Below are 19,695 nucleotides of genomic sequence, written 5' to 3' on the forward strand. Positions count from 1 at the left end.
TTATCACTACAAAAGTTTTTTCTCCTGCTGATAATAGCTCATCTTAACTAATTAGCCTCTCACAGTTTGTATGGCAACAAAAGCTTATGCTCTGATAAATTTGTTACTCTCTAAGATGCCACAAGTCCTCCTGTTCTTTTTGCGGGTACAGACTAACACGGCTGCTACTCTGAAACTTGTCAGTAAAGGCATAGAACATGGAGTGAAGGAAAAGTCAGAATTAGGAGCACATACTGCTGCCACTATAGAAATGTGATAGAGTTAAACATAGAAATGTGATAGAGTTAAACAGAACAAGGATCCTGAGCGCATTCCTAAGGTATCATACCACCCAAGGCAGGAAGCCCACCAGATGCAGTGTAAAGAGTGACTTGGGGAAGGTGGGGGAAAGAAGATAGCTCCTTGTGTGGCCTTTAGTGACACCCTCTGGCAGAAACTTGAAGAGTATTGACATTACAGTTAATCATGTGCTTAAGAAGTCAGCTGATCTGGGGTCTCCGTGTTATGAAGCTTCCATAACAAAGCTCAAGACAAGGTAGAACTCAGATTCTGGCTGGCATTGGCTGGCATTGTGGAAAAATGGCATTCTTTTATATTTTTACTTGCTTGTTTCCCCATTGTAACAGGTGCATTGTCTTTGGTTAATTGATGTGGAACAGTGGAAAAACTACATTTCGTATCAAATGCAATTAGCAGCAGGCATAAATTCTACTCCCAAATCCTTTATTAATTTAAGGTAGTATAACCAGGGCAAAACATGTCTTTTACCAGATCTTGGAGTTATGGCAGAGTGAGGTAAGGCTTTGGTTTAAATATTTTAGAATGGATGTGGACTCAAGGGATTATAATTGTTGCCCTTTAGGGAAGATGCAAAGTCTTCTTTTATGAGGACATCTGAAAACCATTCCCTCTCCGCACTGAAACCTGAAGATGTTTTATATTCAGAATTGAAGGAGAATGCTACAGATACTGTAGAAGTAACATAAGAAAACTCGTGCACCTGACGTTACTAGACACATTATTAGCATTATGGGGAATTACAGAACATACATATTGAAAGACCTGAACATCTGCTGAGGATGAAGAAGCTATTTTTGATAAGAATAATACAACTGACTGTCTGCACAGCAACTTAAAATAAAACAGGGAATAAAAGTTAATTCCAAACATATTACAGGGCATTGCACGTTCTGGTGTTTTGTTCAGATTTATTTTTCAAGGACTTCCTAACAATTAACTACTGTATCCCCACCACCACCATTTCCCCCCTCCCCTTTTTCTGTAGCCTTGTATTCTGATAAATTAGGCTTTGCTGGTCTTCTGCACAGATCCTGTACTTCTGAAGAGCTGCTGTGTCAGCACCTCAGTGGAGTGAGGAGTACATCTTCACTACGCTTTCTTGCAGAAATGTAAGCACATGACATTATTTCATGGTTCAGTAACAGACTCCTGTAGGGGAGAAGGAAAGAGATTATGTTGCATCAGTGTGCTGGGAGATATTTAAAACCTGCCATTCACAATATTTTAATTTGGTCTGAAAGATGGATTTTATAAACGTTTCAGGAAGGAGTTCTACTTGTAGGGGGTTCTCAGGAGCCCTTTCTTAAAATTCAGTCACTGAACTAAAGAGAAGAGTTATTTACTTATTGTGGATGGAGTACACACATTCGTCTCTGGATTCTTCAGTTAGCCAATGTACAGTAACACAACCAGGTGCAGTGATGTGCTGGAGGGTGCTTTTGGAAGTTTCTCGTTAAAATTTAGTCAGCACACTCAAGGGAGTATTGGATGACTTCTCTACCTCAGTTGGAGCTCACCCTTATATAGATGTAGCTAAATCATCCCTGTCTGAGACTTGGGGATCATAAAAATACTTCTGAAGAACAAGGGTTTTACCTGTGGAATGGGCTAGATTGCACCAAATGGCAGTATTTTTAGCAAAGGTTCCCAGGGAAGTTGCATGTAATGCTATACTACTGATACAGTTGTATTTTTCAGGAATAAATTTCCAGTGAAATGCATTTAGTTTGTTTGCCAAGGGATGTTGCTGCGTTCCTTAAACAATGTTATATAAATGGGAAAACAAGCTCATATGGGGTTTCTCAAACTTCTTCATCATTTTAATAGAGAGATGGTTTTGTATCCCATTAATAACCACCAGTTCCTTCAAACCGCAGTAGGCTAGTACCCTGTGACAACTACAGCAGTTACAGTGGTTTAAAGGGAAAACTAATATCAGGAAAATATATCATGTATTTTTATATTTCTTAGTACAATTCAGTATTTGGAAAAATGGAGCCAACACTATGTGACCAGGCAGCTCTCCATGATCCGCCAGTATGTGCTCCTCAGAGCATCAGTGGTTCACAGGCCATAGATTGAGAACTTCTGAATGGATAGGACCAAATCCTCAGTACCAAATCACTAGTGAGAGTGAAGAGGAGGCCTGGTGATGAGAGAGAGAAACATATAGGGGAGAAAAAAAGACTTACAGACATGGAGGGAATGCATCTCCTCCTGGCCTACTACCTGACAAAGCTATTTAACTAACACTAGCAACGTACACATATGGCTTCAACAGTTTAGTTCAGTTTTTAAATCTATTTACTGGGGAGCATGTAGTTAGAACATCTACTCCCCCCCGCATACACACTTTATTGTAATACAAATGGTACCCATCACACTCTATCTCCATTTTTCTCTTGCATGTTCTTTTAGCAACCATCAACAAAAATGATTAAAGGTGTAGAAAACATGACCTATGAGGAAAGATTGAAAAAATGGAGTTTGTTTAGTCTGGAGAAGAGAAGACTGAGAGGGGACATAACAGTTTTCAAGTACATAAAAGGTTGTCACAAGGAGGAGGGAGAAAAATTGTTGTTCTTAACCTCTGAGGATAGGACAAGAAGCAATGGGTTTAAATTACAGCAAGGGTGGTTTAGGTTGGACATTAGGAAAAACTTCTAACTGTCAGAGTGGTTAAGCACTGGACTAAATTGCTTAGGGAGGTTGTGGAATCTCCATCATTGGGGATTTTTAAGAGCAAGTTGGACAAACACCTGTCAGGTCTAGATAATACTTAGTCCTGCCTTGAGTGCAGGGGACTGGACTAGATGACCTCTTGAGGTCCCTTCCAGTTCTATGATTCTATGAGTTCTATTCTACTTGAATCTATGCCTAACTAGCATATGCTTGGTCTTAAAGTGATAAGCTCTGGATGTCCCTCAAGTTCTGAACTTGGGCCAGGAGAAATTGGGGCTATAATTAGAGATCATCCATTATATAAAACATTATTGAAAACTGGAGTGATAGCTATTAAAAACCAACACACAAGGCTGGGGTCAAATGGGACTTGATGGTGCTCAGTGCTTCTCAGGATATAATCGACAATCTGGAGAAATTTTTGACTAAATGCTGCCATCTTTATTCAAGCAAACGCTTACTGCAGCAGTTAAGAATGGTAGCATTTACCATTCAGTAAAATATTAGATCCAAACTACATGATTATGCCCCTTTAAGCTTAGGTTTATTTTTTTTAAGCACTGAGCAGGCCTTATACAGTGGTGCAGGATGGAAGAATATTAACACATTAGCCAAAGCTGATATAAATGACATTCTGCAACATAGCTGCCTCACAGCAGACATCTAATAACCTAAGAAAACAAGTGAGCTGGAGTTTAGTCATATTTGATCATTAACGAGTAATGGTTTCCAACCAAAATTAATTCAGAGATAGAGTAAAAGATATGGAATAATCCTTACATTTATATCAGAGGAAAATATTGACTATATTAGCATGCAATATCTCTGTCCTTTCTGGAGTGCATTACATTCTCTTAAGATCTGATACTCCATGCATTTCTACTTAGGCTTCACTGAGAATCTTTTTTTGTGTGATAGCTAAGAAATGTGTTCCCCAATGTCTTCCCCGGTTTTGTTTCAGATGAAGCATTAACACTCATTATCATCTATCTATCTATCTATCTATCTATCTATCTATCTATCTATCTATCTATCTATCTATCTATCTATCACCAACTTTTTTAGATGAAACATCTTTTCCAGATGACACTCATGTTACCAGGTGGCAAAGCCTTCAAAGGAGTGTGTATCACATCTGAAATATTACATAATGCTGAATTGGAAGACAAAGTGTTTTCTGGGATTTTAATTTTTTTTGAAGCTGCCGCCTTTAACTGAGCACAACCATCACTGTTATAAAATATTAAAGCCCTCATACATATCAAACAGAGCTACAGTTACTAGGGCAGACATTTTTGTGCATATCAGTTAAACACTGGGACCTGGAATTTTTCTAAGTCACTTACAGTAACTCTAATTTTAATGGATTTGTATTCCATATTGATTCATTCTTACTGAAGGCAGTGTGGAACCTTAAGCTTTCTTCTCTAGTTTTATTTTTTTGTCACGCAGTCATAGAAGCTACAGATGAAAAAGCTCTTCTGTATGAGATCATTAGCCTTTCCAGTTACTCTACTGTAACTCATCTTCCCATCCCTAATTGATCACATCATCAGTCAGACATTATGGTGATGGCTTACTCAGCTAATCGTTAGCTTTGAAATGCAGTAGAGCCTTAATTATCTGAGAATCTTTAGAGATGCCTGAAACCTTCAGACAGTGGGAGGTTCAGTTAATCAAGGGATCTGGGTGACTGAAGGCAGGGTGGGAAGTTCCCTAAGCCACTTGTCTTCCCCTGAAGAGGGGTTGGGAGAGATGACCAATCATGTGCCTAAGGATTTATGTGCAGAAGTCTTTCAGGTAAATCTGTATCTGTTTGCAGAGGATGTCGAAGACCCTAATCCTGTGTAGGGGAGCTCTGTGCCAGAGCTCTTTGCTATCTGATCCTGTGTACAGTCAGACAGGCACAGCTGGGAACATGGAATAGCTGCTTGGTCAGTCCCAAGGTCAGGAGCTGTGGGGGATCAGAACATATAGAGTAAGGGTTTAAAAAGGGGCTTTTCTTCTCCCTGTGAGTGGATCCTGTCCCATCTGTCTGTCTGACTGAGGCTCCCCTCTCCATAATATCTGAACACCCTGCACAGGGACTATGGAGAGCTGCAGAATCAAGGTGGAGTCTCTATCAGAGAGAGAGGGGGGGGCATCAGGATCTCAGACTGAGTCTTCCAGAACAGGTGCTTGTCCACCTTTAGAGGGGTCTGCGGGGCTTGTATTGCACTCCATGCTCTCTGTTGCCTGCCAGGGAAAATATCTGCAAGCCACTGGGTCCCCGTCATTCCTGGCTGATAGCTGCTTTTAAACCTCACTAACCCTAGATGTGTTGGGAGTGGGCACATACAGAGCAGCTTCTCAGCCGCTTAATTTGGTGCCTCAGTTACTTGAGTAGCCAACCTGAAACACTTTGCAGGAGCCTGCTTCTCAGAAAGTGCTGGCCACTCTTCTCTGAATATTAGCCCCTGTTATGGCTTCTCACGTTGGACATTCAAAATCAAGGCACTTAAAATCACTTGTCACTTCCTGGAAATCGTGGCCTTTATTTTTACATTAAATTGGGTGGAAAAGGAAATTAAGGGGGGAAAGCAAAGTAAAAGTGTATGTGTGGGAGTGGCAACTGCCCTGCTTAACAGGAGACAAAATATGGAGTGCAATGAAGCATGAAGTCAAGGGTTAAAAGGCAAAAGCACAGACACTCATCAAGAATGTGGTCTGGGTTTTTTCTGCAAGAGTTAAATGACTGGATCCCAAAGTTTTTCCATACCCCATCCACAGATTGTTCTTGAGATGAATGATACAAAATATCAAACAATAGGCCATGTAACTGAGCAGAGTAGAGACCATAGTCTGAAGAAAGGAACCTCTGATTCAGTCTACTTTATCCAAATAGTTTCCTAGCCAACAAATATGGTGAAGGAGAAAAGTCACAAACCTACCTTAATCTAGGTGGCAAAGATCTGTGGAGGCATCATTGAAGAGAAGCAGGTAGATTAAGATCAGTTGCACTGGATAAAAACTTGCAGGCTTGAAATCAGAATTATCCTACATGGAAAGAGTCAGTGAACCAATGAAAAAAGGTTTCCATTGTGGTTTTACAAGTAAGGTCAAATTCAAATTAAGGGTGAAGCATAATGCAGTGGTAATAAATGCACTGCAAAGGATCTCCTCCATTTCCTGTTTTTCACTGACTACCAATCTGTCCCGCTCTTAAAATCTCACAAAAAATGTGCTATTGCACAGGAAATGATTAACAAATCCTGGGAGAGATTGTTAAAATGAAGTGATTGCTCACTCTGCGTATTGTTATGTTTTTCCAGATATAAAAAAATCAAGTAGATGCTTTCAGTCAGTATAACCTTTAATTTAGTTTAAGAGAACTATACCAGTAAGAACCAATGTCTCCGTGGTTAGAGCATGCAGGGTGTGTCTCCTTTGATATGCTGCACTGAACATACACAAGAGGGGTATCTTCAGAGTCCTTAGAGATTTAAAGGTGGAATATATAGAAAACAAGTCATAATCATTACCCAGCTAAACAGTTACAACATTAGAGCGGCACGGTAGCATCACTTCAGTTAAGATTGAGACTTCAACAGCTGATTTTTTCCCTAAGTGCTTTAATATCCACATGCATATTCAGATTGCTTTGAAATTTGCCATTTGTCATCAGGATTTGGAGTAGGGTTAGTGATCTAAATTTGAGGTCATTTAAGCCAGGGGTTTCAGAAATAGCCTCCCCAAAAAACTATCATGACATCAACATTTTATGGGTTGTATAACTTATTTTGTTCATGCCTGGGGCTGAGAGAATGGCTCTGGTTCTTCCCAAACTGATGTATACTCCCCCCTCCCCGCCCCAGGTTTGATCTGAGCTAGTATCTGGCAATATTTGAAAAGTTATTCAGGATTTCCAGTGAGGTTTGAGACAACCTGATGTGCCAGAGAAAGTCATTTGCATGTGTGCAGCAGAACTGGAATTCTGTAGCAAGCCAGAATGTTTGCAGGCAGCCTGCCAGCATAGTAACCAGGTGACTCAAGGTGACGTTCTATGGCCGTTGGAGCTGAGCCATACCTATGTACTGAGAATTTGAGTCCTTCCCTTGGTAGCTTTCTGAAAGTGGGTTGTGCACATTAGTTACCCTCTATCTGCATCAGCTAAGAAGGTACTGGAAGATTTGCAACCGGTACTTCAAAGTGCTCTAAAATTCATAGGCATACCCAGATTGTTTTGAAAATTGCTGTACCTCATCAGGGTCAGAGGGTAGAATTAGTGGTGCAAGTTTGGAGTAATTTGGTCTGGGGTGCCTCAGATATGCCCCTCCCCAAAGCTGCTTTTAATATATTCAAATTGCACTACATGCCATGCGCATAAGGAGATTGTCTTGAAAACTGGTATGCCACAATAGGAGCCATGTTGCAGTTTATGGTACAAATTTGGGATCATTTGGTCAATGAGTTCCTGAGATTAACTGTGCCATTAGCTTCACTCTCTCCTCTTTGAGCAATGGCACACTGACTGCCTGTGTGAGATCATAGGACTGCACCCTTCCTGAGCATTTGGAGGATAGTGCGAAAAGTGCACAGGAATAGTGTGTGTTGGGGGGGGGGTGACTCTTAGGCCGTCTCTGCACTAGAATAAAGGTTGAGTTTTAGGACAGGCTTAGCAAACACTAAACTTGTGATGAGGCTGATGTAAGAATTTATATAAACTAGACTAGACTCAACCACTTCATCTACTCCAGGCAAACCACCAAAGTCCTGCCAGATGGAGATGGTAACACCTATTCAGCCTGGTCAGAGGGAGTCCCTCCAGGCCATCATCTTCAGTTAGCCCTTATTGAGCATTTGGGGCAGACTGATGTGTGCCACCCGACCACTAGAACTCCTCAGGACAACAGTGCAGTACAGAAGACAGAGCAAGCACTGTGGGAATGCCAGTGTAGATGTTGACTTCTGACGGGCACTGAGAATATGCAAGTTTTACAAAGCATTAAAGCTCTCTTATCTTCCCCAGTTTTCTTGACATATGTATTGGGATGCTGGCCTCTGGAAGTGACAGTTGCAGTCATTGTAGCAGCCCAAAAAATTTCATACATTCATAGATTTTAGAGCCAAGAGATGCCCATGTGTCCATATACTTGGACAGTCCACATAGCACAGCCCAGGAAAAAAGCATCCTGATTCTTCTAGCTGCAGCTGCACATCTCAGATTTCAGTGCAACCTCTGGCGACTCGCTGCACCTAATCCCAGGTCCCATACAGCTATACCTAGCACAGGGAGAGTCGGGGTTTATGAGGAGGCATGACAATATAACATTGTGTGGGACACAACCCAGAAAATAGCAGATTTTGTTTGGCATAGGTCAGGTTTGGTTTAGTACCCATGCCCAAAGCCAACTCCAGGAGAGCAGAGTTAAGGTGGGGGTGAGAGGTGCATTTTTTAAAGGTTTAAATTTGTTTTACTTTAATGCTTTATTTCCTGTTTTGGAGAGGTTTTAAGTATTGGTACATTTCACATTCTGGAAGGTACCAGCACTGGTACTCAACCTGAACACTGTATTAACGGAGTTTTGGGCAGTGAATATATAGTTTATTACAGTCAGTTAGGGTTGGTTCTGTCTGTCCTTAATTCTTTTCATCATTCTCTTGTGGTCTAGGGCTAGACAGCCATAGGAGGAATATTGTTCTGTATACTAAAACTATTAATTGTTGTGTCCTTCCCTGTCCCCTGGATTATCAGAAAAACACATAGGATGAAATGAGGCCAAATGGCCTACTTACCAGTCTAATGAATAACTGACTTGTTCTCTTGAAACTTAAATTAACCGTAACCCTATTTGGTAGTAATAAATGGCCAAACAAAATTTGTTTTTTGTATGCATGGAAAAAATAGTTCAAACCAAGTTGTCTTCTGCTTTTTACAAAAGTTCTTTTGTGCATTCAAGTTCAGGATTTCAGGATTAACCACTAAAATGGGCCTTGTTGACTAAAATCCCTCTTAATTGGGATGTAAAGGGGAAATACCTTGTCTCATTCACCCCTTTTTATGTTTCTAGTGCTCAGCACCCATGAAATGAATTGCTTGTGGGAAGATAATATCTGCTTTGTTCCTTTTTAAGTCTGTGAAAAATGTCTTCCTGGTTAATAGGATGATTGTGTGCTCCAGGAGATAAATGTGATTGTTTGTCATACTCAGCCCAAGATAATGACAAAAAGGCAAAGCTGAAATTCCATATAATTTCTGCTCTTCCATAGTCAGGAACATTCAGAACACAATACACAGCTGGTGCTCACATAAAGGATAACATTAGCTGTTAAATTAGTTAACAGGCGGGGGATGTTTAACAATATGCCCCGGTAAAAAGGAAATAGACAAATTACAAAAAACTTCTGTCAGCTTAATTCCAAATGCTACTATAGACCATTTTACCCAGATGGGATTGCTTACTGGCCTGCACATCAAGTTTGAAGCATCCAGAATCCCCACAGCAACAGGTTCAAACTCAGCAGTGTTTGATTTAGCTCTTCATCCTTATTCACACATTTAACTCTTCGAGGGCTTCTGAATGAAACCTTAAAAACCAAGGTCCAGTCTGCTCTGTGTGTATTTTCATGGCCTAAGGTTGCAGAGGTGCTCAGAACTCATGACTGGTTTAAATCAGTGGAAGGTGCCAAAATCAGGCTATTAAGGGCCCATGAGACTTTTTGTCAGAGTATGTAGGAGGCCCAGATGTCATGTATCAAATAGTTCCACCTCCCACACAAGAGCACTGTGCTTCATATTCATTTGCCACCCTCTACTGCAGAGAGAGTTGTGTGTCATGGGTCCTGTATATATTTTGGGAAGCACTTCAGGATTCTTCAGAAAGAATGTGTAATATGTAAATTATTTTTCTATAGACATTACCAGTTCTAGTTTTTTTATATCCCCATAACCCCACATTCTCTGCTTTTTTACAAAATGAGCAGTGGGGAAAAAGTGAGGGCAACCACACCACACTTTCCTGGGAACACAGGATTGTGACTAATAGTTTTATAGGCAGATTTCATATGTAATACACAGTGCTTGTGTGAGTCTTATTACTGAAGGTGTATGCAGTGTTGTTGTAGCCATGTCAGTCCCAGGATATTAGAGACAAGTTGGGTGAGGTAATACCTTTATTGGACCAACTTCTGTTGGTGAGAAAGCTTGTCTCATTTATTACTGAATGTGGTTAAGAATAGGTGAGAGTGAATGAAACAACACAGATGTACATTCAAGCAAAGATGCCTTGAAGCAGCCAGAATCTTTCCACAACTAATCCAGATTACCTACCTTATCTTACTATAACTCCTGACATTGGACGAGTTGATATTATAAATGGCCTGCCTCTATTTCCTAGATTTTTTTTCCCCATGCTGGTTAGGCTCTTGATGCAGAGAGGAGTCAAAAGCAAGTAACTTTTAAAAAAGAGGGAAACTGGTGAGCTAGCTGATCCACCAATTCTTTCACAGGCTTCCTGCTTCTGAGACACTTAAAAAAACTTTTTGTTTGTTTGTATACCGTTAGCTACATGTTCTTTGAAATCCATTAGCCCTTCTAATTTTCTTCTTATGTATTGCCTGCTGTAGTTTATCCTTCATTTTATTTGCTTCACTAGACTTAGCTCTTCCAAATTCTCTTTGGTTTGAATAACTTCTTGAGCCTTTCTGTTTAGCCACTCTGATGTAATTCTTGCCTTCCTGCTTCTCTTTTTGTGCAGAAGTATGCAAGCCTTCTGAGCCGTTATTATGGTTTCAGGTAGCAGCCATGCTAAATATAATATCAAAAAGCAGTAAACTGGCACAGGAAGAGTGGTATGTATATCCAGTGGATTATAGCCACAGCACAAGTTCAAAGAGATGAGCAATCCACATTTTTCACATGGATTGGAATCTGATTTACAAATCATGCACTCTCTGTCTTTTTTACACAAACTTTTTCTTGCAAGCAAAGCTGCATCTGGCAAAACATGAATAAATAATGCGGAGTTATGGATGGTATAAGAAGTTGAAGTATGTATTCCTTCATTTTCAGTAGTTGTTTTTGTTAGCGTCAATATCTTAAGATTGTTGTACCAAATTGCTGTATCATTATATATATAATTTAATTCTAGTTTAAAAATTTGTCTGTAGATTTCCCCCAGTTTTTAATATAATCTGACATATATTAGTATTTATACTGTGAAATATTCAAAAATGGCTTTGAAAGTGATATATGTGGAGCCTGTAGGCTTAGGCCATATCTACACTACAAAATTATATCAACCTAACTTACATCAGCATTCAGCCACCGCAATAATTAAATCACTTGTGTGTGCACACACTTGCCTCGTGTCAGCAGTGAGTGACCTCACTAGGAGTGTTTGATTCAATTGTATTGTAAGTGTGGGCATTGTGGGATGGCTCTTGAAAACCAGTAACAGTTGACGTTATCAACACTGTGTCTACACTGACACTGTGTCAACCTACTTACATTGACCATGGCTATATGCCACCCGGGGAAGTGGTGTTACTAAATCGGCATAGAGAGGCACTAATGTCTGCGGAAGCCAAATTTAAGTGAAGGCAATTCCACAGCTAAGTAGACACAAGGCAGTTTACATTGACCTAACCCTGTAGTGCAGACCAGGCCTTAGAAGCACTGTGATTACTGCTATGGGCTTAGAAAAACAAAAGTAGTAACTGCTATTGAATTTAGGAACACCAAAGAAGTCAATCCAGAGTGCAGGTGCTTCTTAAGATCTGTGGTGGACTCTGGACCTTAGAAGTGCTACCACATATGGGACGGGCTATTCCTAAGAATGTTATTAGCTATGTGGAAGCAAGAATGCAGTTCAACCAGAGCCTAGCCATCTTAAGGACATGATACATTCAGTTATTTTGTTTAGCACTTGATTGTCTTTGGCTTTTCAAATGGCACATCCATCATGTTAAATCTTGGCAACTCAGCATCAAGCTGCCTTAGCATTAGGCAATACAGTAGTTAGTAAATACTGTACATGAACTAACAGAAATAATGAAATTAGGCCATCTTTGGATGTGTGCTGAAGAGTGTGTTGTTTAATATTGAAATGCACGAGGTAAGCTATTTAAATGCTGTCAGTTATTCCACTTCAGTTTACTCAAAGATAATATCCTTGTGGTATATTACAGCGAGAAACCATGCTACTCTATTATTCATTTGACCTTTATGATTTTTTAAAAAATATTCTTTACTAGATATGAAAAGGTTTAAACACAAAGGCTATAGTTCAACAGCACTTTATTAAACCTGATGGCTGACTAATTGGATCTTGAGCAATTAATAAAAGAAATCTGATAACTGATTGAGGGAATTGTTTCACTGGAAGAATTTACATATTAAAATATTTTTTACAACTGTTTTAGATCTAAAGTTCGGCAAATACATTTGAATTAGACATTTATCTTCCTTAGCTTACACCCACACAATGAGATCATTTCAGCATGAAAAATGACACATTACTTAGGAGTCGCCAAGTAGCAGAGCCATAGGAACCACACAGATACTGAAAACTATACCTGCTCACATGGCTTCTTAGCTGAAAAGTGTTTGTGGTATAGGGTAGACTGGATGTCACACTATTTTATAGCGTCTTCATTTTCATGACAGGTTCTTGTGCAAGCTATCAGACCTGTTGTTACAGAGTCCCAATAAAAAAATAGACAATGGATCAAAAAATGTTTTTTTATAGAGAGAACATCCTTCACTTTATAGAGGAAACCAGATAGATCTTTCTTGTATACCCTTGGTATGCTGGATGTGTTCAGCCCTCCCTCCATAGGTATTATTCAGGTATCTCTTCTATCCTCAGGAATTGAGGTAACCCATTACATGCCTTTTCTGCAGACTGTATTAACTGATCTGATGTGATGGACTGAGCCACCTTTATTCCTAATAAGACAGGTAAATGTCAATGAAATTACAGCTGTTCCTTATTTTCCAAACAACCTAGAATTTTATCCAAGAAGCAAGAGAGGGTAAGAGTTTGCAACTATATTTTATTGTAAATATCCACCCAAGATCAGTTTTTTGTTTGATTTTTGTTTTACTGAAACACGTTCTCATACAGTTATATTATTCTTTCAAGTTCAGCCCAAGGTATCCCATAAAATTCTTTTCTCCACAATTCAACTCTAATGATGATGATGAAAAAGTAACAGCAAAAACATAACAGTTCTTTTGCTGTTAAAATAATAACTGCCGCCCCCATGTTCAGCAAACAGTCACTAATTTGCTCACTTCCATGCATTCAAATCAGTCTTTCTTTCTTATTTTTTTAGATGGGATTTTTCCACAAGTTCTGCAGTCTCTCCCACTGAAGTATAAAATTCCGAATCCTTTCTGCTCCTTTCATTTGGATTTCAGTAAGTCTTCCCATTCAACTGAGTGCTCTGCACTTTTAGGAATTGCTGGAAATATTGATTGCATTTTATGACGAAATTCTTTCATCTATAAGGGAGGTTGAAAATATTAAATTAGTCAGTAGTTGTTGTAGAGGAAACAAATCAAGACAGATACACCTCGCAACCTTGGGTTACTCAACAAAATCTGGTTGCCTGACATGAGAGAGAGAGAGAGAGAGAGAGAGACTCCGAAAGCAATTAAAATCTAAGACTTTCCACCTGTGGACATTTTATCTCAACAAGTCAGAAAACAAACATATCTAAGGACAACGCCCTGGGTTCCTAACTCTGCAAGACTGTCCAGGCTGTCTTCCTTAGATTCTTTGCTTCCAAATGATTCCCTACACAGCTATAATATAAGTAAGAATTTTTACTTGGGGGAGGAAGGGAAATTACTTGAATGGCAGGAGTACAGATTCTGACTGTAGTGCATATTCCTCCTAAAGAAAGAAAGAAAGATTAAGAACATTTTAAATGGGAGAAAGACACTTTAATGAAAGCCTGGTAGTCTATAAATATGTATCAGGGACTCTAAAAAGTGGATACAAAATCCCTCAACTATATTACATAACTTAATTCTGTTTGATCCTAAGATGTGAATATATGTGATGCAATAAGAAGCCTGGTTTTGATATTTTTTAAGGGAAGCATGTAAAGTGTACAGCAATAACAAGGAAAAATGAGATCTGAAATTCCTATCTCTGTCTACAGTGTCAGTCAGTAAGGAAGGGAGAACAGGAGCAGAAGGAAATTCTCTGGGACAGGCTGCCAGTGTCCCCAGGGAGGGGAGGCAGAAGGAACCTGCTGGGGAAAAAGAGCTTCCAGAGAGTGAGACTTGGGAGCCAGTGCTCAGTTAAAAGAGCACAGAAGAATCCTGCAATAGGTCCTGAAGCAGGAGGGACTGAGAGAGGCAAAGGAGAAAAGTGCCTGGGAGCTTTATCCCAGAGGTTGGCTGAGGAACTGTTTTGTGGTGGGGGTGGGGAGGTTCTCCCTATGTCTGGAAACTAAAATTGTGTCTGGAAAGAATCTGTCTGTGGCAGTGGGTCCTTCAGGGCTGGGGACAAGCCAGTACCTTCCACGAACCATGAGTCCGATTCTTTGGTCTGGCCCAGCTATGCTTGGCACAGGACTCAGTTCAATCCCCAAAATAACTGACAGCAGCCTCAGGGCTGCTCTGACATGCATCTAACTGCCAATAGCCCAAAAGGGCTGGTGAGCGGCTGGGGATCACTGTAGTGTTGCTGTACTCTGGCTATGCTAGGCCCTGGATGGCATACAGGCCGCTCTACATTAATCAGTGATTCCCCCATGCTGAGGAAATGTTCAGGGGCTCATCAGTCCAGCTGTACACCCCCTTTGTACCATTGATATCAGATTCAAGAATTGGACCCCATGTCTTTACTTGCTCTTTTGAGGTGACTAGCACGCTTTTTACTTTATATCTAAACCCTCATCTTCTCATTTAAAGATCACTGCTCTTCAGGTGGAACCTAACCTAACGAAGACTTTCTTATGAACACAAATTACACAGTGATCTTTACCTTCCACATTCCCGCAATACATACCAATAGTCTCAAACTAAAATGAATTTAATAATAAACGCTAATGTGCAATGTACTGAGTTATGCAATGTTTTGAAATGGCTCTTTATTATTGTCAGCAACACTAGGGTACATAGTTCAATTGTAATGATATCTTCAATTAAGTTAGTAAATTGAACACCAGTAGACGGTATTGTACATTTCTCTGCTAGTTTCACTATCACAGGCCCCTCTCTAACATCGTCTTTCTAAACCAGAGGTGGGCAAACTATGCCCCACAGGCCACATCCAGCCTGCGGGACCCTCCTGCTCAGCCCCTGAGGTCCTGGCCTGGGAAGCTAGCCCCCAGCCCCTCCCCTGCTGTTCTCCCTCCCCCGCAGCTTCAGCTCTCTGCGCTGCTGGCGCAATGCTCTGGGCGTTGGGGCTGCGAGCTCTTGCCAGGCAGCGCAGCTGCAGAGCTGCAGCCTGACCCGGCGCTCTGTGCTGCGCGGTGGCGTGGCTGGCTCCAGCCTGGCAGCGCGGCTGCCTGTCCTGGTGCTCTGGGCGGCGCAGCTATAGCGCCACCAGCCACCGGTGCTCCAGGCAGCACGGTTAGGGGGCAGGGAGCAGGGCAGGTTGGATAGAGGGCAGGGGAGTTTGGGGTGGTGGTCAGGGAGTGGGAGTGTGGATAGGGGGCAGGGCGGTCAGAGGGCGGGGAACAGGGGGATTGAATGGGGGCAGGGATCCTGGCGGGGCAGTCAGGAAGGAGAGGGGAGTTGGATGGGGCGGCAGGGGAAAGTCAGGGGCAGGAGTTCCGGGGTCAGTCAGGGGACAGGGAGAAGGGGTGGTTGGATGTGGCAGGAGTCCCGGGGGGCAGTCAGGAATGAGAGGAGGGGTTCGATGGGGCGGCGGGGGGCAGTCAGGGATGGGGGCTCCAGGGGTGGTCAGGGGACAGGGAGCAGGGCGGGGTGGATGGGATAGGAGTCCCGGGGGGGGGCCGTCAGGGGGTGAGAAGCAGGGGAGGTCAGATGGGGGCGGGGGCCAGGCCACTCGTGACTGTTTGGGGAGGCACAGCCTCCCCTAACCGGCACTCTAAACAATTTTGGAAACTCGATGTGGCCCTCAGGCCAAAAAGTTTGCCCGCCCCTGTTCTAAACCTAACCTTATGTGAAGAACGTGTACCACATTCCCTGATTTAACATCCCAGCATGCTTAGTTCCTGGAGGCAGCTCTCTGAAGTGAATTTCACTCAATGGAACTTTATTTTTTTATCGTAGATACTGCAAAACCTGAGGCTGTTTCTTCTTACCAAATAAATTGCAGTGACTGTTCCACCTCTGACTGTCAGGCTTCTTTCTAAAAGGGTCTCATCTACCTTACTGCATTAAATAATCTCTAATAGCTACGGATAACTTTTTTTTTATCTTAACCTAATGATCCCACCTCAGGAGAAAAAGAAGGGACCTAAAAGCATCTTCTATTAAATAATGTCTTTTTAATGTACATTATTGTCAGAATGTCACACAAAAATGGGGATCGTACTATTACAGAGAGCACTTATGGGTCCGTTCATATTAAAATGAATGGAAAGAGGGTGGGGTTGGAGCGTCTTTATGAATCCTAGAGTGAAAGTTTTTCAAAGGAATGTTCTCTTTAATGTTTGACATTCATAATAGGCAACCCGGATTCTGAGGATTATTAGTTTTCTATTTTAGTACTTGTGCCAGTTAAAATTGCTTACATTATCTTCCATGTCAAACGAGGTTAGATACTCTGAAATGGAATAGTGACTGGGAGCAGAATACAGTATGCATATGTCTTATATTCTAATCATCCTTACTCAATTTTATATGACAAACAGATGAGAAAGGTGGCCCTATACTGAATTCAGAGGCTTTGGATTTGTTAAGAGAATCACAGAGGGTTGTTATTCTTACTGCCTTTCCCCAAATCTCAAAATTATTGCTGTCATACCAGTTAGCAAATGCAGATCTTGGTGAGCATACAGAAATAGTGAGTTATTCTTAGAAAGTGAGGAGCATGCAGCCCCTCCAAATATTCTAAGAGCGGAGTGGACAGCCTGCTAGCTCAAGGTAATTCTCTGATTTTCTAGGTAAAGTGGAACACTCATTGTCGGTGATTTTATGCCAATGTGCAAAATGACCTCTAAAATGAGCATAGAAAAAATGCCCTTTTTCAAAATCTCAGCTCTCATGCTGGATTGGAAAACTACCATAAATCTTCCCTAATTATTCAAAAATTACAGGTGTAAGAAAATAGCATCTAAAAGGTCAGTCTAGGCAGCATATCACACTTCATCTTAACTACTCTACTCTGTATTGTCATAGGAATGTTTATTAACCTGTCTTCTGGATTGTGTATTTAAGGCTTATGCAGAGAAACAGAGAAACAGAGAATTCTAACCTTTAGGACGGTATAATGCCATAGTGCGCACTGATCCTGCAAAGACTTGCATGTGTGCTTAACTTTATGCAATGAGTAGTCTCACTGAAATCAATTGAACTCACAGTGCATAAAGTTAAGCATGAGTGTTTCCAGAATCTCAGCCATATTGTGTACATAATCATAAATTAATATAGATGTACCATACTTTATATTATTTTCACATATTTCTTTTAAAAATTAAAATTTATGAAGAGGGAGGAAAATTTATTTTGTAAAGGGAATCCCAATGAAAATGAAGCTGTGCTGGCTTTAAAAAGGATACCCTTTTCCTCAAAGCTACTCTATCTTTAGGCTTGGCAGAATTCAATTATTTTTTTTAAATAATTTTGATGGATAATATCGATGCTTATTTTAAGCATTTTTTTTATTTTTCTCTATTTGCATTATTAAATGACAGTAGATATTGAGATTCAAAAAGTTATAAACCATTAAAACACTATCAACATCGCATGTCAAAATATACCAAGTAAATATCCTCAAATCAAAAAATCATACCTGTTTTTATTGTTCATTCACAAGCCTAATTCATTTTTTTTACTTTGCCTATCTGTAAATTTAGATTAACAATTAAAATGTGTGTATATGGAGAAATCAATGTTTAACAACATTTACCAATAGAAGAGCTTGAAAAGATTAGATTTTTATCTTCTATCCAGCGTAGATAAAAATCTATGATTTTTTAAAAAATGGATTTTTAAAAATTTAAATTAAATACAGATTCATCTATTAAACACAAACCTATTTAAAATTAAATATGAAATTTACAACATATGTTAAGGCCTAAAGTTATAATCTATTAAAATCACTTAAATACAAAAAATATCAAGTCATACATGTTTGCTGCTAAGTTTTAAAGAAAGTCAAACCACTTAACTGGTGGAAGTCACTGCCAAACACCTGCATAGAGTTTGCTGAAGCACTAAACCAGCCTCTTTTGCAGGTGCAAAAAGAATGTTTTCTTCATTTCATTTTATTCAAATAGTTCAGTTTAATGAATAGTACATTCAAAGTCAAGAAACCAACTGGCAGTTGAAAAACCAGAAAAGCTTGTTTTCCTCTTCCAGACTATGTATAAAAACTAGGTGTGAGATGAAAGACATGGTGACCAGAAACCATCACTTTAATTCACTGACTACAGATAGTAGAACTTCCTTTGTTTAATAAATCAGTTTTAAATACAAAACATATTTGATGCACTTTTTGATAAAAAAAATTCTTACGTATTCAGCACATTTAAAGTAGATTTAATTTAAAAAACTATAAGTGCTGTTTTTGTGCATTTTTGTTGAATTTGAATTGCTATCCAAATTCAGCTTGACACAAATCACAAGTAAAAACATTAATTCTAGTAAATAAAAAGTTCATCATTCACCATTTTCTAACATAAAATGTAAAAAAATTAAGAATTTGAACAAATGTAAGTTAAGTTATATAACTCCTTAAATCAATATGTACAGATATAGTGTATCCTCCTGGTTGGCAAAAAGAAGTACCAAATTTAGTGTAAAGGTTATATTTAGTTGCAAATCAACATGTTTTAACAGTTACCAACCAATGAAATTCAATCTTTCTTTAGGAAAATAACTAAAAAATATAAATGCGGAACAAGCTTAAAATTGAAGATTTCCTGCTTGCTGATTTAAATGATTAAAAGCAGTGATTTAAAATTACTCTGATTTAAATCAATCCACCCTGCTTCTTTCTCAAATTGTACTGGTGCACTGCAGAGAGCTGGGTGGTCAGATGATTCTACGTCTCCTTCTTCCAGCTGGTATATCACACTAACAGATGCAAATACATAAAGACACTTCTAACGTTACTTTTCCATGTAAACAATTGGTATTGTTGCCACAGGATATTATGCAAATGAGAGAGAGTCCATGCAATTTTGAATGAGAGGGTAGATAACATACACCACAAAAAAATTTAGAAGCCTTGTTCTGGCTGGATGAATCTTTGTAGGTATATTATTTAACTTCTTGTAGTAGCATTGGTAGTTTTAGTCTGGATGTTTGTATTTATACATCTACAGTCACAGTAAGGCCTCTATTAATAGATATGAGTTAGAGAATGTAAAGTTATACTTCCTTATATTGATAGCAAAGGATGATTTTGGAGATTATTTTAAATCAGAAGAGAGATCAGAGATCTAACTCTGAGCAATGCCAAAAGAGAGAAATTTCTTTTTTTTCTTTTCTTTTTTTTAAGTGTAGATATATGAATTTTTAATTTGTTTATAAAGTTATTCCTTTCTCAGGTTTAGAGAAATCAAAGAAAATTTTATCTT

General features: G+C 39.7%; 1 protein-coding gene across 2 annotated transcripts in view; it reads right to left on the minus strand.

Moving 5' to 3' along the window:
- Positions 1-706: 706 nt before the first annotated feature.
- TMEM242 (transmembrane protein 242) overlaps positions 707-19,695 on the minus strand; it is a 45,307-nt gene continuing 26,318 nt past the window's right edge. The window contains exons 4-5 of one of the 2 annotated variants that reach the window (XM_084624622.1): positions 5,913-6,018; positions 707-1,449 (exon numbers count right to left, since the gene is read on the minus strand). In XM_084624622.1, coding sequence (XP_084480748.1) covers positions 5,914-6,018 — 105 coding nt within the window. In that variant the 3' untranslated portion in view covers positions 707-1,449; position 5,913. Of the gene's footprint in view, positions 1,450-5,912; positions 6,019-12,997; positions 13,469-19,695 lie in introns of those variants that run through there. The other variant, XM_084624623.1, reaches the window with a different exon arrangement.

The sequence above is a fragment of the Lepidochelys olivacea genome (assembly GCF_965140295.1).
Source record: "Lepidochelys olivacea isolate rLepOli2 genome assembly, chromosome: 3".
NCBI lineage: Eukaryota > Metazoa > Chordata > Testudines > Cheloniidae > Lepidochelys > Lepidochelys olivacea.